The sequence below is a fragment of the Lynx rufus genome, unplaced genomic scaffold, assembly GCF_022079265.1.
Source record: "Lynx rufus isolate CCGP_SWC_20201006 ecotype Redwood Valley unplaced genomic scaffold, mLynRuf1.p SCAF_2, whole genome shotgun sequence".
NCBI classification, from domain to species: domain Eukaryota; kingdom Metazoa; phylum Chordata; class Mammalia; order Carnivora; family Felidae; genus Lynx; species Lynx rufus.
The window spans coordinates 193,588,686-193,615,166 of record NW_025814834.1 but is presented as its reverse complement, the minus strand read 5'-3'; the positions used below and the strand labels follow the sequence as shown (position 1 = coordinate 193,615,166).

General features: G+C 46.9%; 1 protein-coding gene across 1 annotated transcript; it reads right to left on the bottom strand.

Annotated features, from left to right (window-relative positions):
• Window positions 1–337: 337 nt before the first annotated feature.
• On the bottom strand, window positions 338–26,481 carry GNL2 (G protein nucleolar 2). Its single transcript, XM_047083704.1, has 16 exons — window positions 26,332–26,481; window positions 24,422–24,506; window positions 23,342–23,436; window positions 21,451–21,590; window positions 18,719–18,903; window positions 14,211–14,277; window positions 13,201–13,359; window positions 12,319–12,432; window positions 8,250–8,378; window positions 7,398–7,502; window positions 6,453–6,611; window positions 6,127–6,240; window positions 2,506–2,954; window positions 2,102–2,178; window positions 1,207–1,292; window positions 338–531 (listed from the first exon to the last, which is right to left on the bottom strand). The coding sequence occupies exons 1-16, from the start codon at window positions 26,393–26,395 to the stop codon at window positions 379–381; spliced, it is 2,181 nt and encodes a 726-aa protein (XP_046939660.1). The 5' UTR covers window positions 26,396–26,481; the 3' UTR covers window positions 338–378.

Genomic DNA, 26,481 nt, shown 5'->3' with positions numbered 1-26,481 from the left:
ATGCTGTCACTTCTTCGTATTTTAAAGCTTAGGCCGTGTACATTACGTCCTTGAGATTTTCTCGTTTTTACACTTCTGTTTCAAACTGCTAATTGCCAGTGTAAGAGAAATGCCGCTCTCCGTTCTGTAGACCTCATCTGTTTCCGTCAGACGCGCAGGACATGGCTACGCTCTGGACGAACCAAGAAGTGCCAGTGGACCCCATCACGGAAAGCCCTGGGGGCGGACAGACTGTTTTCACCAGCACTGGTGAATGGTTTCAACTGTCAAACCTCAGAACAAAAGCATCATGGCCTTAGAAATGCCAACCGGGCATGAAGAAAATGAACACAGTTTCTAATTGCCTATTTCTGTATAATTTAATAAACTTTTAAAATGTTACTGCTTATGTTTGAATTTTTTGTGTCTGTGTTTCTGTCCCTCTGAGTCATTGGTCTTCTTTTTGTTCCTGTTCCTGTTTTTCACGTTGTGTGTTTCATAGTAGCGGACGCCAACTTTCCTGGATTGCTGCTGCCGCGCTGCTCGCCTCCGCTGTAAAAAAAAAATGGCAAAGAAGACCAATCAATCGCGGAAGTCACAGAACAGGCCCCTCTGTTCCTCTGTGCCCCATTCCTATGCTGCTCTCCCAACCAGTGGAAGCAGCGCTCACAAGGGAAGGCTCCCCTCCCAGACCCAAGTGTGCCCTCCCACTGTAACCTGCGACAGCTCTACAGACTGTCGTCGGGTCATCCACGCTGGAATCTTTCCTACTGCGCTCCTGACCAGTGGCCCTCTGGTCTAAGGGTAAACACTTCCAGGAACAAGCTCTTCCCTTCCCAAGAAGGCCCATTCCAGCTCTGAAGAGCCAGTTACTACACTGAACTTCACAGAGGGCAGGGATCTGTCGGCCTGAACGGCTCTGCTCATCACAGAAAACCAAGGAGCCACAAAAAACCAGCGGACTTTCTAGAGGACAGTCTACATGTTTGAGGGCAGCGATGAGAACTCCTAAAGCGTAAGACATGAACTCAAGGACCTTCATCCAGTGGGCCAACTCTTGATCCTGTCTAACTAACCTCAACTAGGTCACTTAGGACTGGGGTTCCCAGAATTCAGCTCCAGACCATCACTTTTAGAGAGCGTCGTCTCTTAGCAAATGGATTTCTCCTCTCTACTTTCTAGACCTGGGTGAAGTTTAAGACCAAAACCAAGACCAAAACCACGTACTTCCTTAGATGTAAGCATCCTGCGAGTTTTATTTGAACGGTCCTCTTCCCTCTGTGCCTTCCGCTTCCTTCCCTTTTTGGTAGGTGCTGGAAACAATACATGAGCACAAAGAAAACAAACAGGAATTCTCTATTCAAAATGTGCCTGTGAATCCTAGGGTGGGAATGAGCTTGACGTGCTGGAAGACCAGTGTGCATGGAGCGTGGGTGGGCACAGCACAAAACGGGGTGAGACAGGGCGCCTGGGTGGTTCAGTCAGTTGAGCGTCCGACTTCGGCTCAGGTCATGATCTCACGGCCCATGAGTTCGAGCCCTGCATCGGGCTGTGTGCTGACGGCTCAGAGCCTGGAGCCTGCTTTGGATTCTGTATCTCTCCCTCTCTCTCTCTGCCCCTAACCCACTCGCATTCTGTCTCTGTCTCTCTCAAAAATAAATAAATATTAAAAAAAAAAAAAAAACAACTATTCTGGAAAAAAACACAAAAAGAACAAAGTGGGGTGAGGCCGGGAGGGTGCCAGGCTAGGAGGGTCCTGGTGGGCCATGGCAGGATTGGCATTTATGTCATAGAAACGCACTCCTGATGTAGAAGCTGTGAGTCCCAACGGAGTAAAGAATAAATACCTGATCCACCCCCCTTCCCCCCAGAAAATCTGCTGACCCACCCCTAGATTATAAGGTTACTAAAGTACTCCTCTTACAGGAAGCTTCCTGAATTAATCCCAAGAAATGTGCAGAATAAAAAGTGAATAATCCAACCTGTATCATAAAGAGTACATGGTGCCAGTTACGATAAATATCTGTGTGGATGACGGCACGAGAGAGGACAGAGAGAGTAAAGTTCGATTCCCCATAGTTCTGAAGACGCAAATCGCATGCCAGTGGTTGCACTATTTTACCTGTATCTTCCACTTCTTCAGCTGCTCCTTGCTCTTCAGATTTTGCAAAAACCTTCTCACTTAGTCCCTTGGATATTCTGAAACAGAAAAGCCAGGTAACAAAGCTGCCCGCCAGCCCCCTTGACTGCCCAAATCACGTGCCCACCCGGGGGCTGTGACCACCTTGCGGACCACCTTCTGCGCACGGTTGCCACCCCCAGCCCGCCCAAAGCCGCTGGGCCTCTGCCAAAGCCTGAACTAAAGCTTCTCACACTTCACGGAGCTGCACCTTAAAAACCTACACATCACTTTTTAAAAATGGCAATAACTCCCTTTCACGCCCCATAGAGCCGTGGCTCCAGTACGCATGGCAAGTGTTTGAGAAAAGAACGAGCAAACCGCAATTGGTGAGATGAGGCTGCTACCTGACTGCTGAAAACTTCTTAGCTTTGGCTTTGTTTAAAAATCTCTGATATTTAGCGATCTTCTCATCCAGGGCTTTAATAACCGCCTTGGTGTCATTCTCCGTGTGTTCTTCCTGGGACTCCGGGCAAGACTCCTCCTCTTCGTCTCCTGGTAGCTCCTGTGCCTCCTCCTCCCCTTCGGAAAAGCTCTCAAGCTCTTCGTCAATATCCGACATCTCCAAAGGGACCAGGTCATCCCCCGAAAACTGAGGCATGACATTGATTTTGCCAAAGTTCTGCCGAACTCGTGCCAGGATCTGCTGCATTTCCGAGTCAGCGTCACAGCGACTGTTCTCTTTTTCCTTCTCAGTGACGGGCTCCGATGCTTCGCCTACAGCTGCCGTGATTTCCTCTTCTGGGTTCTTCTGGCTTGTTTCTGTGGGGACTTCCAACGACGAGGAGGATGGGAGCTGTTGAGGCCAAACAACCGGGTGCAGGTGGGGGAGAGACACGGGATCAGAAAATGCCAACCGTTTCTGGCCTCACACCTGGCTCTCAAACGAGGGAGTCCTCCCCCCGGGACTAAGGAAAGTACTGAAAACCCCACACTGGAGTCGTGTCGTTCATCTCCCGGGAGCCACGGTGCGTCAAGCCCAGAAGCCGGCACTAAAGGATCAGAGGGACTCGGCTGCGGGGCCCAAGGAAGAGCCAACTGTGGGTGTTTAACCAGTTACACTATCAGCCATTCTCCACAGTGTGCGACTCCCTCCGCCCCACCTGAGGAGGGCAAGGGACGGGGGTGCTGAGGTAAGCACGCACAAGAGGGGCGCACACAACTGCCCGAGAGCGAAAGCAGAGCACTGCTCGGGGCGCAGGGACAGGCCCCGGGAGGAAAGGTGTGACCGGGAGGGGCCGAGCCGGGGGACACACCTGTCTGAGGTAATTAAAGGTGAAGGAGAAGCTCGTGCCAGGCTTTATCCTGGCGCTTTGTGCTTGTAAGCATTGTTTTAACCTTGCGACGGAGACTCCTGGAACTTTAGTGATTTTTCCGAAGGCAAGGGTGGCTACACAAAGCGCTAAATAAGTCAGGAATTCAGAAAATTCAGGAAGTTGCACACAAAATTCGCAGGTACGTTTTTATACCTTTTTCCTCAGCTAAGTGTATAGCGTTTGTGTTCTGAAGGAGTGTCAGCCACTACCAAGAAGAATAAAAGAAGAAAATCGCACACTGGGGGAACTAATGATCTGACACACTCAACGACCAGACACGAAGAGTCCAAGATCGCCCACCGTGTGCACACAGGGTCACAGCAGACCCTGCCGACGTCTTCCTCCCTCACGTCCAGCAGCTGGCAAACTCACGACCGTCCAGCGGCTTCCCACCACGTCGCCCTGCCCTCGCCCACGTGGGTCCGGGTCCGGGTCCAGCCCCACGATCTCTCCACACCGCGACCGCAGCACACTTGCTCCCACTCAGGTGCTCCGGGTGGGGGGCAGCCTCTGCCGGCACCCCTCTCCCCTCAAGATACCCACAGGGCTCCTGCCTCCTACTGTTAAGGGCTCCACCAAAACGCCACTTCCTCAGAGGCCACCCCCAGCCACCCCACGTACAAGAACACTCTCCCATCTCCCAAACCCACTTCCCTGGTCCTGTCCTAGTCAGTCACCGGTACCTCCCGACGGAACGTATTTATCTCTTTACTATCTGTCCCTGTAGCATAATAACGTATGTTTGGTCTTCGCACCAGAACTGTAAAACCCTCTGCATCTCCTGGGTACAGAAAGGTGTCTTTTGTTATTCATAACGAGTCCCTCTCCACCACCCCAGAGTTTATCTGATGAGATGCTCATGGTGGGGCCTTGCTTCAGAATGGGGGCTGGTCACCAGACGGACCAAGCACTTGATGGGAGGACTAGAGATGGAGTTTAATCACCAATGGCCAATACTTTAGTTAATCAGGCCTACGTAGGGGTGCCAGGGTGGTTCGGTCAGTTGAGCGTCCGACTTCGGCTCAGGTCACGATCTCATGGCTTGTGAGTTCGAGCCCCACATCAGGCTCTGTGCTGAGAGCTCGGAGCCTGGAGCCTGCTTCGGATACTGTGTCTCCCTCTCTCTCTGCCCCTCTCCTGCTCATGCTCTGTCTCAAAAATAAAACATTAAAAAAAAAACAAAACAGGCCTACGTAATAGAACCTCCACAAAACACCCTGAAGGATGGGGTCTGGGGAGCTTCTGGGCTGAATGGATTGATATGCTGGGAGGGCACCATGCCCAGAAAGGCCACGGGAACTCCATGCCACCCACAACCCCACTCCGGGCCCTACACATCTCCTCCATTTGCCTGTTCCTGAGCTGTGTCCTCTACAATAAACTGGCTATTGTAAGCAAACCCTTTTCTGAGTTCTGTGAGTTGTTTCAGCACATTACCAAACCTGAGAACCCCTGAATTTGCAGCTGGCTGGACAGAAGTGTGGGTGGCTGGGGAAGCCCATCCGCAGCTGGCCTCTGAAGCAGGGACCATCCTGTGGGGCCGGCCCCTAGACCTGTGGGCCTGTGCTAACTCTCGGAGATAGTACCAGAACTGAATTACTGGACACCCAGCGGGTGTCAGAGCATTGCAGAATTGGTGCGGACAAACGAAATGCATCTGGTATCAGAAAAAACCACAAGCTCCTCTGCCGGCATCCGTATACACAGAAGTGCGATAGGCAGGGACTCCTCTAGTTTCACTGCAATACCGCCAGTGCCCAGCAGAGTGCCCAGCACACGGGAGATCCTCAGGACGCTTTTGCTGAATGAACCAATCAATGAGTGAACCAGGAACTGGGTCTTTTTGGCTGTTTGGTGGCTTTAGGGGGAGAGGAAGAAAGAACACCAGTTTCAGGTATGGTGATGCTGAAATGCTGGAGAAAGTATTCAACTGGAAGTTTCTAGCTAATAACTGAAACGCGGAACGGATTTCAGGTAAGAGGGAATGAACCAAAGCTACACAAACCCGAAAGATCAGCATGGAAGTGAAACTTAAAGCCCCCTCTTCAAAAGACTCAGCAGAGCTCTGAAAAAGAGCCTAGAAACAGAAAAGCAAAGGGCCACGGTTGGAGCCTTGTGGTGGTCCCCTGCCAGGGGGAGGGAAATCCAACAGGAAGGAAGCTTCTCAATTCAGCCCAGAGGCCTCTAATCTAAGACTTCTTTCCCGGACTATAAACTGTACCACTCTCCTTTTCCCCCTAATTACCAGCTTCTTGAGGACAAAAAAGTTATTTATCCCTATACTCCCTGGGCCTGGCATATTGTTGGGCCTCACAAATGCTGAGTCAGTCTTGGAAATGTTCCTGTTCCTCAAGCATAAGGACAGACCCAGTATTGGAAAAGCACTAATAGTTACAGCCCTCTTTGTTCGAGGCCCCAAAGGCTGGTATTTAACCTCGGACTTCCACCACACATCTGCTTCCTGGTCTCCAAATGCCACCCCCACCCCCACCACCACCCCCCCCAAGGTCATAGCCATGGCTCTATGGAAGGGGAGACACTGGCATGGACAGACCACACAGAAAAAAGGCGCTCCACAAAGGGAGGCAATCAAGGCACCACGCCTAGGGCAGGAAGCGTGCTCTCCAAAAGGCAGGTCTGCCCCGTTCTTACCTGGGAGGCTTCAGGGGGCTCTGCGTTGGGCGGCTTGACAAAGAAAGGAATCCGGCCCCTCTGCCAGTCATTGAGAACCATCTTACCCACAGTCTGCAAGTCTGGCTCTCCACCCTGAAATGCCACAGAAAGACTCCCCATTAAATTCACAGGCCAAAGCACCTCCTAGCGTGGGGGCACGTCAGCCGCCCCAGGTGCTCGTCACCACCGGCCTGCCAAGTTTCGGACCGCTCCCACCACACATACCCACAAAAAAGGTCCTCGCCACATACACACGTCTGCCGTGTGACCTGCCCTGGTCTCAAGTCTCACAAACCCTCGCTCACCTTCAGTAACTTCCCAGTCCGGAAAGCTAGCTTCTCGAGAAAGTCCTCAGCATTCTCCCAAGAATCAATCTTGTATGTCTTGCTGATATATTCTGGCTTTGCCCGTTCAAGTACAGCACCAATGTGGTCTTCGGGAGTCTTAATTTTTTCAACTTGAACCTAGATGTTCAGAGGAAATTTCTGGCTTACGAGCTTTATATGGAAGCAGTGAAGTTCACATCTGTAACAGTATCTGAAAATAGATTTCAACAGCACGATGCAAGGGGAGCCTGGCAGGGGCCGGTCTCCGAGGTGGCCAGACGTGGTCAGGGGAAAGGAACACCACCACACAGCGTCCAGCCAGGGAGCCCGGCACTCAGCTGTAATCCCAGCTCACCACAAACTAACTGTGTGGTTCCTTCCGCAAGCAGTTCAAAGTTGGACTGTTTCATGCCAGTTGCGTACAGAAATGGTTAAAAGCCTGCCAATCCCAGGACACAAAGAGAATTCGATAGTTTAAGCAAAGAGGGGAGGAATGCGCGCAGGACGTATAGCCAGCAGCACTGGTTAAGGTCAAGTGGAACCATTTAAAGTTTTTGGTCATATTCAGAAACAAGTGAGGAAATGCCTGCCTGAGTTCCAAAATGACTCAACCCATAAACCCTCGAAGATGAATTATCACTAAACATAAACAGGCCCTGCTTCCCTTTGGATCCTGTGTGTAAACTACAAACTCTTTTGTGGGATGACATTGACCAGATATGCCCGTGGCTCCACTGACTCCTCAAACAGGCTTTAGCGGAATGGAGAGGCTGCCCTGCAGAGCATCACGTTCCTCAAGTTTGGTCAGACAGGCTGACCCCAAACCGCCTTCCAAATGAGTGAAACGCGAAGGTATCCAGTGTTCCCCACAGAATGCTTCCCCCAAAAGGCAAACAAAGAGCCCATCAGGACCAAAATACTCACCACTCCTTTTAGCACAATGTCTGTCTCTGAGTCTTCGGAGGGATAAACCACACCCGGACAGTCGATAAGGAATATCCGACGCATCAAGGTGATATACTGCCAGACCTGAAGTCAGTAAAAAGCCAGAGACTTCCCTGGGTCAAAACTTAAGAGCCCGATTTCACAAATCTCTGATGCTCACCAAGCTAGAAACGGGTGGGGTCAGGGCTCAAAGAGAAGCAACCTGCTGAGTGATGAAGCAATAAAGCGTTTCCTCTACTTGCGCCACGCACAAGGTGCTTCCTCTAAGTACAGACTACAGCTTCCACCAGCCAAGAGTCTAAAATGAAGGCAGAGGCGGGAGGTCCGTGTGGTATCGCGTGATAATAATCCAGTAAACCTTCTCTGGTTTTTCAAGGTACTCTTGGGAGTCTAATACTGTCCGGCCCCTCCTCCTTTCGGGAGAACCACGTTGCTCCTCACTCTGCATCTCAGGGTATGTCCCCCCAACTGCCAGACTCTACCATAACATCTGAGTTTTCTTTCATAACGCTTGCACCAAATATTCTTGGGTTAGTTTTGTTTATCAAAGAAAAAGGCTGGAGTGACCATTTAAAAGAGACTTAAATGTGAACGGCACTTCCCACATCGTGCCAAAGGCACACAGTGCCATACGAACCAGAAACTACTCTCAGTCTTACCAAAATGGGCAGAGACAACTCTGGTAACACTCCAAACTATTATATGGAGACCAAACTCCCATTGGTAGCCTTCACTCAAGAGAAGTAGGTAGAAATCTCCATGCTCTAAACAATCACCCTCTAGGGAAATACAATATGGAGAAGTAAATAAGGCACTTAAAGCCGGACGTACCTTTGTTTCGCCTGCAATGGGGGCCACACTACAGACTTTCTTGGAGCGCAATGTGTTTATCACGGAGCTCTTGCCAACATTTGGGTAGCCAATGAACCCGACACTGATCTGCTTCTTGTCAGTGTGCAACTGTTTAAAAAGAGAATACACACCACACACACACACACACACACACACACACACACACACACGGTCATGAACATCCCTTGAGAAAGACAGGTTGTGTTACTTCGCTAATATAAAGAAAATAAGGCAGAAGGGTTACTAGAACTTGATCTAAAACCTAGACACATGCCACCTACATTGCCTGAGTGGGCTGCACACATACCCTTATTAATAAATCAGACATGACTCATTTCCTCAAGTTGTCCATGTGCAATTGTTCTTGAATGTTTTAAGGTTAAAAGTATGTAGGTCGAGAAGCAAAGGAAGAAAGAACTTGTTAGTCATCAATTTAGAACATCATCCACGGATAAAATGTCTTAAGGGAAGAGAACCTCGGCAGATGGCACCAATTGGCAATCCCGTGACCCACCCCTCCTTTGCTCTGCACATTTTGCATCTGCATTGCCAAAAATAAATGACAGAAGTTAAAAAAAAAAAACAAAAACCAACCTCAGAAGTTAGACCACTGGGTGAAAGTCTCAAGGAGACAGAACTCAACAATTGCCTAAGGCTAGTTGAGGACTTCTAATTCAAGATGGCGGACCCAACGTCCACACTGGCCTCGCTCCTGCCACAACCTCCACTAGGATGACAGCAGTGGGAATGAGCACATATAGGAACTTACAGAACCAGGCATATAAAACAAAAGAATGAGCTGGAGATGAGACAATAAAAACAAACCTACAGGGGCACCCGGGTGGCTCAGTCAGTTGAGCGTCCGACTTCGGCTCAGGTCGTGGTCTCGCAGTTCGTGAGTTCAAGCCCCGCATCAGGCTCTGTGCTGACTGCTCAGAGCCTGGAGCCTGCTTCAGATTCTGTCTCCCTCTCTCTGCCCCTTCCCCACTCACGTTCTGTCTCTATCTCTCAAAAATGAATAAATGTTAAAAAAAAATAAATAAATAAATAAGTAAATAAATAAAAACCTACAATGTTAATAAATCACTACCAGCTAAGTAGTACCCAACCTGGCTCACTACAAAGATGAAAGCTAAGTGACAAAGTTAGGAAAATTTACAACCCAGCAAAAATATTGCCAAAGAATCACAAAATGGGGAATGGGCAGGACAGCTACCACTGAGGGGGTCTGAAATCAAGACTACGAGAAGTCTGCAGAGCAGTGACACCACCCCACCCCGGCCTCCCCCACCAGGGGCACCTAGGTTCTCTGCCCCAGAACCTTACCAGATACTGATTTTTTGGAAATCCTACATCTCTGAAAACTACATTCTTAGACCTAAAAGGGAACCTGGACTTGTGGATAACAGTAGCTGAAGGCAAGTGTTCCCAATGTGATTAAATGAAAGTCTAAATAAATAAATACATGTTTTTAATGTTTATTTTTGGGAGAGACAACACGAGCGAGGGAGGGGCACAGAGAGAGGGGGGAACAGAGGCTCTGAAGCGGGCTCTGTGCTGACAGCACAAGCTTGGGGCTCAAACCCACAAACTGAGAGATCACAAATTGAGCTGAAGTCGACACTCAACTGACTGAGTCACCAAGGTACCCCATGAAAGTCTAAATATTGACGAGACCTCCAGGTTCCTACTCCCACTGAGCTCCCGAACCCTGCAGCCAAGGGATTATATACATCCCCGAGCTGGAGACTGGAAGATTCCTTTACGGGGAAACTTACACTGACATCTAGAGTGCCCTCCGACAAAATATTGGCTTTTAACCTAGTCATCTGACAGGGAAGTCCAGTATTCAATAGTCTACCCCCCGCATAAAACTTCTATTGGTTGTTTTTTGTTTTTGTTTTTGTTTTTTTTTTTTGAGAGCGAGAGAGAGCAGGCGAGCAAGCAGGGGAGGGGCAGATGGAAAGGAAGAGAATCCCAAGCAGGCTCTGAGCTGTCAGCACAGAGTCCGACACAGGGCTAGACTGCACGAACCGTGAGATCATGACTTGAGCCGAGATCAAGAGTCAGATACTAACTAACTGAACCATCCAGGAACCCCTACGAGACTTTTCTTCAGTGCTTCACCCTTAGATATGAAGACAGGCGAAAATAACCAGACATCTGAAGTGTGACTCTAGTACTACAGACAGAAAAACACAAACTGGCAGGAAACAGAGTTAATATAGGGAAAGAGGAAAATTTCAAAATACCACCATCGTTACCATTCTCAGAAACAGAAAAGAGTTCATCTGTGAAACAAAAATGGGGCAGGGCAATTCTTAAAAGTGAGAGGCAAAATAAATTTTGCGACAGAACAGCTAGATCATCAAGTCAAAGAAACTTCCCATAAAATAGAGCAAAACATCACAAAGGCACTGAAATAAAGAAAAAGATTCAAGAATTAAACCAAGAGAGCACACCCAATTCCTGAACCAGAGAAGAGCTGATGGGGTAGACGGCGGGAGAATTTCCAAGAAATAATACCGGCCAACATTAGGCAAAGTCCCATCCAACGCCTAACTCACTGAACAGTAAAAGACCCACCTTAAAACACATCAATGTGCAATTTTAAAACAGGAGTTTCTTTTTTAAGAGCTCCCAGCCACAAAGGACCAAGAGTTGGACTGGTCCCATTACTCAACAGCACAACAGAAGCCACCAGAAGACGATGCGCTGGTGCCCTCGGCATTCTGAGGAGAAACAGTGTGAGGACAGAATAAAGGTATTTCTGAAACGCAAGGTCTCAAAAAATGTTCCTTCTAAGCACTCCTTCTCCGGAAGCTTTTGGAAAATATGTTCTATTTAAAGGAAAGAGTAAACCAGGAAAGACAAAAAACCAAGAAAGAAGATCCTGTGTGGGATCCCTTGATCCCAACGAAATGCTCAGGGTGGCAGTGAAAGGGAACTCCAGGAAGAAGGCTCCGTAGCCGGTCCCGATGGGAAGGGAGGGGCCGAACACTCTCCAAGTCCCCACTCTAGCAGAGGATCTGGTGACACATTAGTGACAAATGACACAGAGCTAATTAACGCCAGAGAAAACAGAAGGTTCCATCAGAGAGGAATTACATTCAGAGTGCTGTGTGGATCAGTGGCGAGTGATATCGTACAGTCATGACCACATAAACGCTGAAGGAAAGAACAATCTGGCCAGATGATGTACAGCGATGCAGGGAGAATGGAGAGAGGGGAGTACGTGTGGGAACAGAACAGCCATAAGAAACTTAGTTAGTCCTCATTTTCCACAGCAGAGACTTAACATATAAATATCTAAAACGGCAGGTGGAAGGGCAGGAGGAGATGAGAAATAGAATCATAATAAGCATGTATAAAAAATACGGAAGAAAATACTAAAGGTAACTAACAGCCACGGGCCGGACATGTTCACTCCTGGGAATCGGGGAAGGGTGGGACAAAGGACACATGTACTTTGTCAGAAGCCAAGGTAGAATGAACTAAACACACGAACACCAAATTGAAGGTACAGAACGTGAAGCTTTGAGAATACCTACTAGGGCGACCTGGCTGCGGGGCTTCCCAGAGAACGACACAGGAGCAGGGACGGGCAGGATGCCCCGCAGGCAGAGGGGACAGAAACTGCACAGGCCTGAGGGCAGAGGTGGCATGGTAGGCTCACAAACCCAGGATGGGGAACACAGCATGGGGAGGGGGTCTGTTCTCAAGCAGAAGACGGACCGTCAGGTGCCAGGGACACGGCAGAAAGGGAGGCAATGCCGGTCAAAGATAGGGGCGATGGTTGAGCCAGAAAACATTTTCCAAAATCCCTTATAACCCCGAGGCTCTAGGAATTTTTACGTTGGAACACACACGTTAGGAACACATACGTCTAGGAACACACACGTTAGGAACACATACGTCTAGGAACACACACTTCTCATGGGCATGATGGGGGAGGTGAGGTGGGTACCCCTCTGCCACATGCTGGCAAGACAAATGCTTTAATAGCCCCGCAGCTGCATGTTCCCAGAGATGGGTCAGGTCCCAGTACCTTTCCAAACTGCCGGAGAAGCTGAATGAATGCTCCTTTGCCGAAGGGGTTGGTAAGACTTGCATGGAAGGCAAGTGTCGGATAATCCTGGGAGAGGACAGCAACCCAACGTTTCTAAAGTGGGGAGAGAAGATGCTGGTGAGTTGTAACCTGTTTATTCACAATACAGGAAGAGTCGGAGCTTGAATAACAGACTGCATTTCAAATACACAGCTGCCCTAGGAAATGGTAGCTGTAATTCTTTAAAATGTGTGTGTTTTTTTTTTTAATGTTTATATTAGAGACAGAGTGTGAGCAGAGGAGGGGCTGAGCGAGAGAGGGAGACACGGAATCACAAGCAGGTTCCAGGCTCTGAGCTGTCAGCACAGAGCCCGACGCGGGGCTGGAACTCACGAACCACCAGATCATGACCTGAGCCGAAATCGAAGGCTTAAGCGACAGAGCCACCCAGGTGCCTCAAATGTGTTTTGGTTTTTTTTTAAATGAAAGTTAACACTTTGTCTTTTGTCTACGAACACGGACAGAACAATTACAAAAATGCCTCCGTTGCGATTAAATGCAATTGATGTGACATAATATGGGACAGGCCAGCGGCTGTGGCAGCTGTCTCCATGCGAAGGGGCCTCATCATCCGTCCAGGGGATACTGGCAACTGTGCCTTCACCAACCATCAGGGGATAAGAGATAACTCTGCCCTCTGTCAATGAAGCACATTTTACTTCTGTTTTCAGTAAAAACACTTCCGTGGCTACTATGCGAGAAGTGTGATACTTTACTGTCTCAAATCCTAAAAACCGTGAAACTGACTCATTTACAGAGAACTCAGCCTACGAGGAGCTGAGCTGCCTGGCAGTCTGGCAGTGGATAAGCAGCCATACTTACTGTTGCCCAGGTTGGAACAAGGTCACATTTGTTAAGAACAAAAATAAGGTGCTTCCAGGGTTTTTCCTTCTTCAAGTAAGTCTCAATGTGAGGGGAACGGGTACCCATTGGATCTCTAGCATCAAGAACTTGAACTACAACATCTGAGGAATCTATCACCTGCAATTCAAAGAGGCAAAAATGATTTGCTTTAGTGAAATGAGAAATGGGAGAGGGATGACATCTAAGGGAACCCAGGGAAAAGAAAGCAATAGTGAGGACTTCAAAACAGGAGTAGCCAATCCTGATGCCCAGTGATCAGAATTCAAAACTTTCTCCATCCTGTGAGTGTAAGAAACTTGAATTTCAAACAGGAAAACTGACTTAGATGAAACCCACCTTACTTCGTGACTACTATCGATTATTGAATGGAACCATTCACTTCTTAGATTTCTAAAAGTTTCTGCTGCCACAGCTTTTGTGTATTGTACAAAAACCTAAAAAATTTAGTTTGCCTTCAGGGTGCTGCTTTCCGGTTATGTTACTGTTGGACTATGGGACTGTGCTTGAAAGCCTCTGTCACCAAGGTTGATCTCTAGCATGTGGACATAAAACTCAGCCAGCTGAAGAGTGCTGGACCAGGACTCAGGACACAGAATCTCCCACTAACCAGCTGAGTGAGCTGGGTGAGGAATTCAATCTTTCTAGACCTGTGTTCTCACCTGTAAACGAGACGGCTGGACTACGAAACTTAAAAATCCCCACACGGCTCTACCACATACGATAAATGTAAGGTCTGTGTATGGCAGCTGTTACTATTACGTGAGCAGTAAAAAGAAATCGAATGCAGTTATCGAGAACAATGGCAGTACATACGTGGGCACAACTATCCCGTTTTTGTGAGGGAATGAGGACAGAATGGGCAGCGGAGTTCGTGATTTGACAGATCTTCGATACGTCAAGATTACTTCTCTCATAGAAAATCACGAAAGCCAAGGGGAACGCTCAACGAGAAAGAACTCAAGTCTTACCTTATAGAGCTCACCCCATATTCTCTTGGACTGTCCCTTTTTATAGATCTCTTCTTGGGCTTCGTTTCTAAATAAGAAAACACTCAAAGTGAGCAAATGAAGCCCTACAAAGGGTAAGAGGATGTTTAGGGAAGAGCCGGCCATGTGCCACAGGAAAAGGGCACTAAAACTACTTGGAGACGGACCAAGAGCAAATTTAATTTAAAAAGTGACTATATCCAATCCAAACGTCCATCGATGGATGAATGGACTTAAAAATGTGTTGCAGGGGCGCCTGGGTGGCGCAGTCGGTTAAGCGTCCGATTTCAGCCAGGTCACGATCTCACGGTCCGTGAGTTCGAGCCCCGCGTCAGGCTCTGGGCTGATGGCTCAGAGCCTGGAGCCTGTTTCCGATTCTGTGTCTCCCTCTCTCTCTGCCCCTCCCCCGTTCATGCTCTGTCTCTCTCTGTCCCAAAAATAAATAAAGGTTGAAAAAAAAATTAAAAAAAAAAAAAATGTGTTGCAAACATAATGGAGTATTATTCAGGAACAAAAAAGAATAAAGTACTAACACAGGCTACAACATGAATGACCCTGGAGACATTCTGGTAATGAAACAAGCCAGACACGAAAGGACACACACTGTAGGACTGCACTTACTATCAAGTACCTCTCACAAGGGTAGTCAGACTCCTAAGAGACAGAGGTAGAATGGTGGCCACCAAGCACTGGGGAGAGCACGGGAGGGGACGTTACTGTTTAATGGGTAAAGACTTTCAGTTTGGGATGATGTAAAGGATTCTGGCAGTAGACCCGGAGCAGGGACGGCTGCATAACCATGTGAACGTACTTAATGCCACTGACTTGCAGGCTTAAAAATGCCTGAAAAGGGGCGCCTGGGTGGCGCAGTCGGTTAAGCGTCCGACTTCAGCCAGGTCACGATCTCGCGGTCCGTGAGTTCGAGCCCCGCATCAGGCTCTGGGCTGATGGCGCAGAGCCTGGAGCCTGTTTCCGATTCTCTCTGCCCCTCCCCCGTTCATGCTCTGTCTCTCTCTGTCCCAAAAATAAATAAACGTTGAAAAAATGCCTGAAAAGATAAAATTGTATGTCCAGTTTACCACAGTAAAAAATGTAAAATTTAAAATAAAGTGACTCAAGAAATAACAGGTGTTGGCAGGGATGCGGATAAAAAGGAACCTTCACGTACTGCTGGAGGGAATGCAAACTGGTGCAGCCACTTTGGAAAACACTATGGAGGGGGCGCCCGGGTGGCTCAGTCGGTTAAGCATCTGACTCCTGATTTCAGCTCAGGTCACGTTCTCATGGTTCGTGAGTCTGAGCCCTGGTCGGTCTCCGTACCAACAATGCAGAGTCTGCTTGGGATTCTCTCGCTTTCCCTCTCTCTCTGCCCTCCCATAACTGCGCTCTCTTTGCTCTCAAAATAAACCTAAAAGCAAAAAATCAGTATGGAGTTTCCTCAAAAAATTAAAAATGGAGCTAGAGAGTGTAATGCTAAGTGAAATGAGTCGGTCAGAGAAAGACAAATACCATGTGATCTCACTCGTATGTGGAATTTAAGAAACAAAACAAAGAAAAAAAAAGAGAGAAACAAACCAAGAAACAGACTTTTAACTAAAGAGAACTGATGGTTACCCAAAGGGGAGGTGGGGGGGCGGGGGATGGGAAAAATAGGTGAAGGGGATTAAAGAGTACACTTACCATGATAAATAAATTTAAAACATTTAAAAATCTATGGGGCGCCTGGGTGGCTCAGTCAGTTGAGCATCTGATTTCAGCTCAGGTCATGATCTCACCAGTCATGAGTTCGAGCCCCGCGTCAGGTTCTGTGTGCTGACAGCTCCGAGCCTGGAGCCTGCTTCAGATTTTATGTCTCCCTCTCTCTCTGCCCCTCTCCCTCTCATCCTCTCTCAAAAATAAACATTAAAAAAATTTTTTTAAAGAGAATGGTATATCAATTAAAAACAAAATTAAAAAATTTTAAACCATACATCACACATAAAAAATATGGAAAAATTAAAACAAATATTTTAAAAAGCAACTATAATTAGGCAACATGTCATAGAAGATTATGAAAAGGATTTGGCAAGACCTGAACCATAATCTACACTCCCATATGAAGTGAAATTTTTCTGATAAGGCTGAGAATCTGTTTATCCACTAGCCTCACAGATATTTACCCAGTGTCTTGGAAACAAAACCAGTTTTCTTCTCCCCCCCCCACCCCCCATTATATACTGCACCTTTGGGAGGGGGAAAAATTCACATCAGCAGAGGCACACAAAGTCCAAATACTTATTTTTATTTTAATGTTTATTTATTTTTGAGAGAGAGACAGCACCAGTGGGGGAGGGCAGGGAGAGGGGGGAGACACAGAATCCGAAGCAGGCTCCAGGCTCTGAGCTGTCAGCACAGAGCCCGACGTGGAGCTCGAACTCACGAACCGTGAGATCACGACCTGAGCCGAAGTTGGATGCTTAACCTAAGGAGCCACCTAGGCATCCTCCAAATATGTCTAAGAAGAAATGAACTTGCTACCTCTTTTGCTTGGCCTCAGATGGCCTGACTTGCTCTCCAGGAGACGCACAGTTAGAAAACAGGCCGCCGACAGCACTTGGGCAGCCCTAGTGCAGGTGAGCAACAGCACCTCTTTGCTGAGGCATCTGGGACACTCACGAGCGGTGAAGAGGGGACACGGCAACGCTTTCTGGAGGGCACCGGGCAGCTGCCTGTCAAAAACACGCATGCTGGGGCGCCTGGGTGGCTTGGTCGGTTAAGCGTCCGACTTCAGCTCAGGTCATGATCTCACGGTCCGGGAGTTCGAGCCCCGCGTCGGGCTCTGTGCTGACCGCTCAGAGCCTGGAGCCTGTTTCAGATTCTGTGTCTCCCTCTCTCTCTGCCCCTCCCCTGTTCATGCTCTGTCTCTCTCTGTCTCAAAAATAAATAAACGTTAAAAAAAAAATTAAAAAAAAAAAAACACGCATGCTCTCTGACACAGCCATTTCCCCCATAAGAATGTATCTTAGGGGAATAATTAAGGAGAAAGATTTAGTCACACGGATGCTTTACCCTAGCCTTATTTACCACAGGGCAAAACTACAAACGGCATAAATGTTCCACAGCGGGACTGTCGATGAGTACTACCACGGAAATCTATTTTTTTAATGGAAATTTATTCTTAATAATTTAGAAAAATATATTAAAATAAAAAGTAAGTTCAGGGCACCTGGGTGGCTCAGTCAGTTGAGTGTCTGACTTTGGCTCGGATCATGATCCCACCGTTCGTGAGTTCGAGCCTCGTGTCGGGCTCTGTGCTGACAGCTCAGAGCCTGGAGCCTGCTTCAGATTCTGTGTCTCCCTCTCTCTCTGCCCCTCCCCTGCTTGCACTCCGTCTCTCTAAGTAAAAAAACATTTAAACATTAAGAAAAAAAGGGGGGGGGCAAGTTAAAATACACTCTTAAGGGGGTGCCTGGGTGGCTCAGTCAGTTAAGTGTCCAACGTCGGCTCAGGTCATGATCTCACGGTCCATGCGTTCGAGCCCCAAGTTGGGCTCTGTGTCGACGGCTCTGAGCCTGGAGCCCGCTTCAGATCTGTGTCTTCCTCTCTCTCTCTGCCCCTCCCCCGCTCACACTCTGTCTCCCCCCGCAAAAATAAACATTAAAAATTAAAAAAAACAACAACACTCTTAAGGTATTATAAATGAAAACTGAGTGTAAAAAAGATCCAGAATAATACATCTAACAGTGACTAATTCTTGATACTTTTTGGGCATGAACTCTATGAGAATATGATATGACAAAAGGTATCAATCCTTCTCCTCCCCCTCCACAGCAAACATAAAAATAACAAAACACTGCCACCTCTACGCATGTACATACATTTCCCACATTATCTTCAGAAGGTCACGGGAAATTCAAAGACCATCCATGAACCCCCAGTGGTCCAGAGTCTCTGATTAAGGAAGCCCTGACATTGATGATTTTAACAATTTATTAACATGGTCGGTGGGACTAGGAGTTCTTAGTTTTTGTTGCATTTCTAATTTAACTGTATATTCTAAATTGTCTACGACAGAATCTACTGCTATTATTATGAAGAAAAAAACAATCATGAAAAAAAGAGACCCAGAGAAAACAAGCCACCTCAGAAATTATTTTCCATCTGGCCCCAACGTCACAAATTGTTCTAGCGTAAGGGAAGAAGATCACTATCTAGGAGGTAAGCACCAAGCTTCATATAGGTAAAATAAAGGTACAAAAATATTTTGTTGCAGGGCACCTGGGTGGCCTGTTGAGTGTCCAACTCTTGATTTTGGCTCAGGCCAGATCTCAGTTTGTGAGTTGGAGCCCCAGTCCGCCTCTGCGCTGACAACGCGGAGCCTGCTAGGAATTCTCTCCCTCCCTCCCTCTCTCTGCCCCTCCCCTGGCGCATCTTCTGTCTCCAAATAAACTCAAAAAAAAGTTTTGTTGCACAAGAGCAAATGATGAGAGCAGATGACACCCAAACCGTACCTCACCCCAGGGTCTTCAGTGACCAGGTCACGATCCTTGCCCTGGTCGTAGCTCTCGCTGGACATTTCAGCATTTTCTAGAAGAGACTGCATATCACTCGCAAATAAGTTTGGTCGCTTCCTCTGTGACTTAGGGCCGAATGTAGTTTCAAAGCTTTCGGTGTCAAGAATGTGCACCTTGGAGTTCTAAAGAGAAAACAGAGTTTCATGTAAAGCTAAGGAAAGCACTGAGCAAAAACAGAAAGTTTAAAACCTACCCAGGAAAGGCTTTCCGCTTTTGTTTTTTCAAAGCTCAACCCACACCAAAAACTACAACAGGGATGCAGCCTGGTTTCAAATTTGAAATGCTTAAATAGCAAAAGCACTTGTTCCCCAATCCTAAAGTTCTATAAGCCTCCTTGGAGAAATACAAAAGTAATACAAAGAGTCAAAGCAAATATGTGTAAGACTTGCCAAAAACTCTGCTTTATTTCATTTATCATAAACTTTAGTCATATGTAATTACGGCCACAATGATAAAAATTAACTTATCTTTTCTTTCTTTTTTGAGTTTTCAAACAAGTGCATAAAATTCGCCAAATTCACAGATTTTGTCAAGGACAATTATACTCAAATTTGTGTTCTTTTTTAAACCAACTGTAAATGCCAACTTTTTCTTGGAAGTTCACTTCTTTCATGGCCAAAAGGAATTGCTTGTTTTGTAAGATGCATTTTAGTTTCAGATAACATTTTTCCTAATTTAGGTAACGTTTTTATTAAATGCACATGGAAAGCCTTCAGATGAAAAACATCTAGCAGAAGTCCAAAGTAATAGTTTAGATGTGATAAAAGGAACCTGATACTAACTAGAACTTGATGTGCCTGTAAAGGAGTTACGGGCATAGGAATTTTTGAAGTAGGATAAAAGTCGAAGTCTGAGTTAGGATCTAACACGTAACAGAACGTTAACAGACGGCAGAGTATAGCCTCAAAAAAAAAATCACCCTCTGCCCCTCAGTACAAAGCTCCTCTGTGAGCACCAGCCACTAAACACGGATGGTGGACCGGCCCCTATGGCTTCTGACCTTGATCGCCCCCTCCAATTCCTAAAGATCCTTAAGCTGTTGTCATTTTTTTTAGATTCTCTAACCCCTCTCTTAGTTCAGTTTTACAGGGGAACCAGGTACTGATGTCAGCGGGAAAACTGTGACCAAAGTTATTCTTGGAAAGCTCAGAAATAACCTATCAAGTACAGTACACACACAGATGTGTGTGTGTGTGAGCCCATACGTTAACGAGCATCATGCAGCTATAGCAGTATTTAACAAAGCACACAAATAAGTGACAGTATTTTCGCTGGACTGCTACAGAATTATAGTAATTATAACGCACATGCAGCTGACAGTGTAAAAGTTAAAGCATATATGATTGGACTCCCCTGTGCAGGGATCTAGGATTAAACTTTATAAGGAGCAGTAGATGCCACACTAAAATAAAACAGGGAAGGTTTTTCAAGGCCAAAGCAGTAAAGGCATCCCGTACTCTTGAGTATTATCTGCATCAAAATACCAGCTGACTGGTGCAGCTGTCCATCCTTCACCCTATAGATCAGATACTTGGCACTGAGTTTTAGAAGCACTGAACAACTGGAATGAGCAACAAAGCAATAAATCCATAATAAGCCCTCTCTGTTCTCCTCGTAAACAAGATTCAATAGTTTGTTAAAAGATGGCTTTAGGGAGAACAGACCAAGAGAACAAGGGAAATGAGCAACTTGTCTGTGGTTCGTGAATTACACTCATGTGTTTCCCTGAAAGAAAACAGTCATTCCACTAATAGGTGCCATTCTTCTAGTCCGTCATAAAACAAAGCATAATTGACAAAACCTGAGGCAATAACCAGGCCTTGGTTTTTATTTTGTTCTGCGAGTAAACAATTTGCTTTGAACTGTTTAATCCATGCATGCATGTCAATGTTTCCTTCCCCTCCTTACATTTGAACTGAGGCTTACGTACTGGCTACATTTCTGAGAATTAATATTCGATGCAAGTAAAAGCGTGCAAACATGAGGCCATTTCTTTGGTTCTGTGTGAAACTCATTCCACTCAAGCAGGATTCAGTCCTCACTGTCCTTCAACCACAGTGGTTAAGAACCAATCTGCCCAGCACCCTTTCCCTCACTAGAAAGAATTCCAAGGGTCTCACAGAAGCCCAAAGTACATAACACCAAAGGCCTCCCTCCTACCAACCCAGTCCTAACTCTACATTTCCCCGAAGTTTGAAGGAGTTACCACTTAAACCAGTTTGCCTACCCAAAAAAACCCAAAATACAACTAGTATTAGTAATAGCCATGATCTAGTCAGCTCTAATTAACGGCAGTGGGCTATGACCTCACTGTATGCCAAATGCTTCACTGGTCACCCAAGGAAGTCAGTTTTCTTGACTTTATAGCCGGGAAGTGAAAGCCCATGGAGATACCTAAGGCTCTAGGAAGGGGAAGAGCAAAGGCTAAGTGGGACCTGACTCCCAAGCCTGCGCTCTGATCCACTAGGTAATGCGCCCTCCTGACACAACGCAATTCATACTAGGGTAAGGCCCTAACACAGATGAAAGGAGAAGTCTCAGAAAGTTCATCAGTACTGCATTAAAGCCACTCTTCCCTATGGAAAAACACAAAAGACAAACATGTTAGAGCTGGATCGGTGTGGAGTGTGCCCACGAAATTCCATTGCCAGGGATATCCTCCAACTTACGTGAGGCTGGATCCGATCGTGGAGAAGAGACATGGGTAGCTTGCTTTGCTTCATGACAACTTTGTATGGATCCTTCATAACTGTGCCCATTTCCTCTTGAAATTTTTGTAACGACGACTGTTTAATCACACGTGTGTTTCCTGTTTTATGGAAGAATGTTGTCATTTATAAACAACTCCTTTTTGATTCTGCATCCTTCTTCCCAAAGACACAGGGAAAGGCAAGACTCTGTTACCCTGGCTTGCCCAAACATCCGATACATCTGTCCCATGTAGCCATTTTCAAATTTAAAGGGGGGGGGGGAGGAATAAAACAAAAAAACTGCCTCTCCTGCACTCATACACTATGAACTAATCCACCAACCACACACACAAAGGGTTTCAAGAGTTTTCCAAGCCCAGTTTCCTGACTGGATGAAACTGAAAAATCAACATCACTGAATGGAACTGAGATTTGACAACTATCCTATACTTCCTGTGAATCTGGCAAAGAAATCTGGAGCCAATCACAGCTGATGTACTCATATACAAAGGGAATCTTGAAGCACAGAACCTGAGTCACAATTACTGCCTTTAGAGTTATGAGGGTTTGAAGGGACTATTGAGTTCACCAATAAATCCATGCAAGGGAACAAAATAAAGCTACATAACACTAGCTGGGGAACTCCTTGTAAGTGAGGGAGTCTGAAACACATATTCAATGAAACAGCATGGGCAGCACAAATACAGAACTCAAGATGGTGAGGGCCAAGGGGTCGCTGGCTGCTACACTGCCCACGTCTTCCCCCACCTAATCCCCACCGCAGCCCTAGGAAAATAGGGACTATTTTTATCCCCATTTTAGAGACAAGGAAGTCAACCAACAGAGAAGCCTAATAACTTACTTGCCCACGGTCACAGAAATGGCAGAATTAGGATTCACACCCAGATGGTCTGGACCTAGAGTCACAGTCTCCAGAGAGGCTAAAACACCTCTCTAAAACGTTTTCTCGGACACCTTCCCGTGTTGCCACTTCCTAGAGGGTATCCCCTCAAAAGATGTGAGAGACACTCAAAGGTAGTTGTCATCTGCCTCCACGCACAGAGGTCAAACACCAAGCAAACCATGGGGTGTGACCTGACGTGCCCACGCACCTAGCAGGGACTGAGAGAAAGCCCGGCCTCACCTGGAGGCCGACTTTCCAAAGCAAGAAGCCCTGACTCCGCTCTCTTCGCTCCTGGGAAAGGCCAACAAGAGACCCTTTCACGGCCAGCGTAGGTGCCCATGAAGAACTGTTTCAAAGGAGCTTCCAGCCAATGCACTTGTGCTTCGAGTTAAAGGCACAGGCGTTACCTGCAAGGCACCCTCCAGGCCACCGGAAAGGACGAGATGACAGCTCTCAGGTTCTGTGAAAGCAGGTCACCAAGGACAGACTTATCTGTTTAAGAGGGTTCACTTACAACGAACAATGAGCTCTTTACACAAAGAACTTGTTGAGGGGCCGCCTGGGTGGCTAGGCTGGTGAAGCGTCTGACTTCAGCTCAGGTCATGATCTCGTGGTTCGTGGGTTCAAGCCCCACAGTGGGCTCTGTGCTAGCAGGGTGGAGCCTGCTTGGGATTCTCTCTCCCTCTCTCTCTCTCTGGCCCTCCCCCACTGGCGCTTTCTCTCTCTCAAAAAAAAAAAAAAAAGGAAAAAAAAGAAGAAGAACTTGTTTCTGGAATCCAACACCGCCACCACTACTTTTCTTAGCACTTTTCCCACTACGGGTACTTCTCATCCCTTTCTCCTATAACCCCTGACAGTACTACTCGCCCAAAAGCTTCTGCCTTTTAGACCCCTTTTAGGCCTACCTTTTTCCATACAGCACACATTCGGTAGAACAAAGTGACAGGGGACAGTGACAGTACTCACCAAACCATTTAATATTTGGCTCCACTCTTGCCACCGTGCCAGAAGCCACGGTTGACTGATATTGCAGAGGCTTAATCACTTTACCACGACTGTTCCTAAATTGAGGAAATAACAGATTTTGGTTGATGACAGAAGAAAGGCAACAGAAAAGCTTGGTTTACAGAATACCCTTTCCATCAAAAGGACCTTTTTTTCTTTTTCTGGTTTTAAATGATCATGAAATACAGATTTCAGTAAACAAAAAGTACTTCTACATTTGAAACAGATTGTCCAAAAGCCATTTAAACCTCTTGCAACAGAGCACGTAATGATTTCTGCTGGATGAATAACAAATAACGCTGATGTCTGAAAATCTGTTTACTGTTTGTTTGCTTTTTTTAAAAAGGAAAAAAAAAAAAGCCACATACTTGAGTTTCTGCGGTAATTATTTGAAGGCCGGTTTAAACGAGTTTTAAGTAGAGGGTGATTTATGCTGGAACTCAAAATTTTAAAACAAACAGCAGAGTAGGTGACTAAGGAAAATTAAGTTCATTGACATTTGTGCTTTAAACACATCTTTCAGAATGGATGAAGAATCTAATTACCAAACAAATTAAGACCAGCTAGCAAAATGCCATGGTCAGCAAGTCCCTGTGGTAGAGGCTGCCTCAGCAGAACTCCCAGTTGTGATGAGTTTCCAAGTGCCACAATGTTGTGATCTAAAGTTTCGCATTAAAAAACAAGTTTTCTGGCTGCTTTCATAACTACAGTCCTATATGCTTTGTGAAAGAAAACCAGATTTCTAGCTGAGGGATATGTAACTTGAGATTTCATGTGCCATTCGTGGAGGGCGAGGCTGTGAGGAATAAAACCTCGATTTGTCCTACAGTCTTGTGACACAATCACTGTTTCACCACCCACTACCCACGCCTTTAACCGGAACCTTACAATTTATCATAACAACACCCGTATAAGATGACATCTGAAAATACACTACTAGTATTTGGGGAAAGCGGGTGTGGGAAGGTCATAGGTTATGAGGTCTCAGCTACAAGTCCGGGGCACGAAGGGAAAGGGGGCATGGCAGTGTGCAATGCTCACCTGCGTTCCTTCTGCCTGTACATATTCAGGCGCCGGATTGTGGCCCGGTCCCTCATGTTCTGGCCTCCTGCTCCCTGTACTCGATCTAGGAAAGACAGAAGTCGACCACAAGCTATTTGATAACCAAGTTTAAACATGCTCAAACACACCAACTAGCTCACTCAAAGTAGGCAAGCTGCTGCCCCGCCTCACTGCAAAATATCTACTCTCCCCTACGTCGTCCAGACAAAATTATGATCACCGGAAGCTACGTGGTATGACAAAGCTGACCTAACCTCTGACCCTCAATATGACTGTGTTTGATAAGAGTTAATAATTGTGAGCATTAATCGTGGCACTGTGTGATCCACAGTACAGGCATCATCTCATGTAATCCACGCAATAACCCTATCAGGAGAGACATTATCCTCATTCTGCAAGCTGAGAAACTGAGGCACAGGTGGCCAGACGCCTTGCCGAAGATCACACAGCTACTAAACGGCAGAGCCAGAATTTAAACAAAAGCATTCGACCACTGTCTGTGCTGTTACTAAGACACCTACCTCTGTGGAACCGATACGGAGTGCCTGCTGTATGCAAGGCACCACGGAGACTACATATTTTGATACCTAAGTATTCCTTATGTACCAGTTTCTTAATTTCCTAATGTTTGAGTTTAGTTTCATCAACAGCAACATAGGTAGCAAATCTTGCCTTACATCTGAGAGAGAGAAGGACAAATAAGCATGTTAATACTGGCCTAGCTCTTCCCGTTGGGGATGTCTTCAAGTCACCTGCCTACCCCTGAAGTGATGCAGTAGAAAACAGGCTGAAATCCCAGTGCTGACGGCTCTACTCACCAACTTTGCCAACTGTGATGAGCCACTTCCCCAATTTTGGCTCTGGCTCCTCACCTACAACATTGTAACCCCTAAGGGCCTTTTTGGGTCCGACATTCTGAGATCCCAGGGTACAGAAATTGCATAATTTATCAGCAATCCAGGGAAAGCATTCAACATCAACTAAAGTCATCAAAAACTTTAAGCCACATTTTAAAAAAAGGATTATTACGGGCACCTGGGTGGCTCAGTCGGTTGGGTGTCCGACTTCGGCTCAGGTCATGATCTCACAGCTGGTGAGTTCGAGCCCCGTGTCCGGCTCTGTGCTGACAGCTCGGAGCCTGGAGCCTACCTTGGATTCTGTGTCTCCCTCTCTCTCTCTACCCCTCCTCTGCTCATGCTCTGTCTCTTTCCAATGGAAGGGACTCCCCCAAAGATTATCTTGTTCATCCCGCAAGTGGAAGCTCAGCAAAGCGCACAAACATCTCCAAAAACATCTTCATTGAAATGATCATTATCCGTCCACCTGCAGGGTTTCCGTGCGCTTTACCAGGTAGGATGACTCCAACAGCCAAATGTACAATCCCTTTCTCATTTAAATGGTCAAAGCTAGAGTGGCAGGCAAGTGTGGTCAAGTGTAAAATGCCAGCTGGGTCGGCCTACACCACTTTTAATCTGACTATCCAATTAACTCCTAATCATACAAGTCTGAAACATATTGGGAGAGAGGCTGATCCACCTAGGAACACAAGAGGTGGTCGAGATAACTGCCCTTTCCAACTCAGAGCTTCCCAGTCTCTGCATTTCACAACTGGAGATGCCCCATGGCTGTCAGGCCCAAGGGTTTACTTTCCCCGACTTTAGAACTGGTGCGTGGCACCTGGCCCTGAGAGGCGTGCAAGATGTCAGCCCTCCTCAGTGCCTGCGAATGAAAAAACCACCTTCTGGCTTCTCGTCCCCAATAGCCACTCGGCTCGAGGCCACTCCAAGTTATTTGCCACCCGGGTATCCCTCCTCCCCCTCGATCCCCTCGGAGCCCTCCCTACCAAGCTTCCTCCAAGCTCCACCCTCCGCGAGCCCCGCCGCCCGTACCAGGGTTTGTGCTGGCCTTGGAGGGGTTGATGGTGCTCCGTCCTTTGTACTTGGGCTTCACCATCTTGCCGACGGGACGGGCACCGGAGCGCTAGGTCCGGCCTCTGTAGAGTAAACCAGCTCGTAACTTTCCAGGTCCGGCCGAAACGA

Bases quoted from the DNA above. Each gene is read 5' to 3' on its own strand.
- GNL2 (XM_047083704.1), bottom strand. From the start codon at position 26,395: ATGGTGAAGCCCAAGTACAAAGGACGGAGCACCATCAACCCCTCCAAG. The intron at 13,360-14,210 runs GTAAGACTTGAG...TTTGAATTGCAG, and splicing joins TATGGGGTGAGCTCTATAAG to GTGATAGATTCCTCAGATGT. The intron at 532-1,206 runs GTACGTGGTTTT...TTTTTTTTACAG, and splicing joins GGATGCTTACATCTAAGGAA to CGGAGGCGAGCAGCGCGGCA.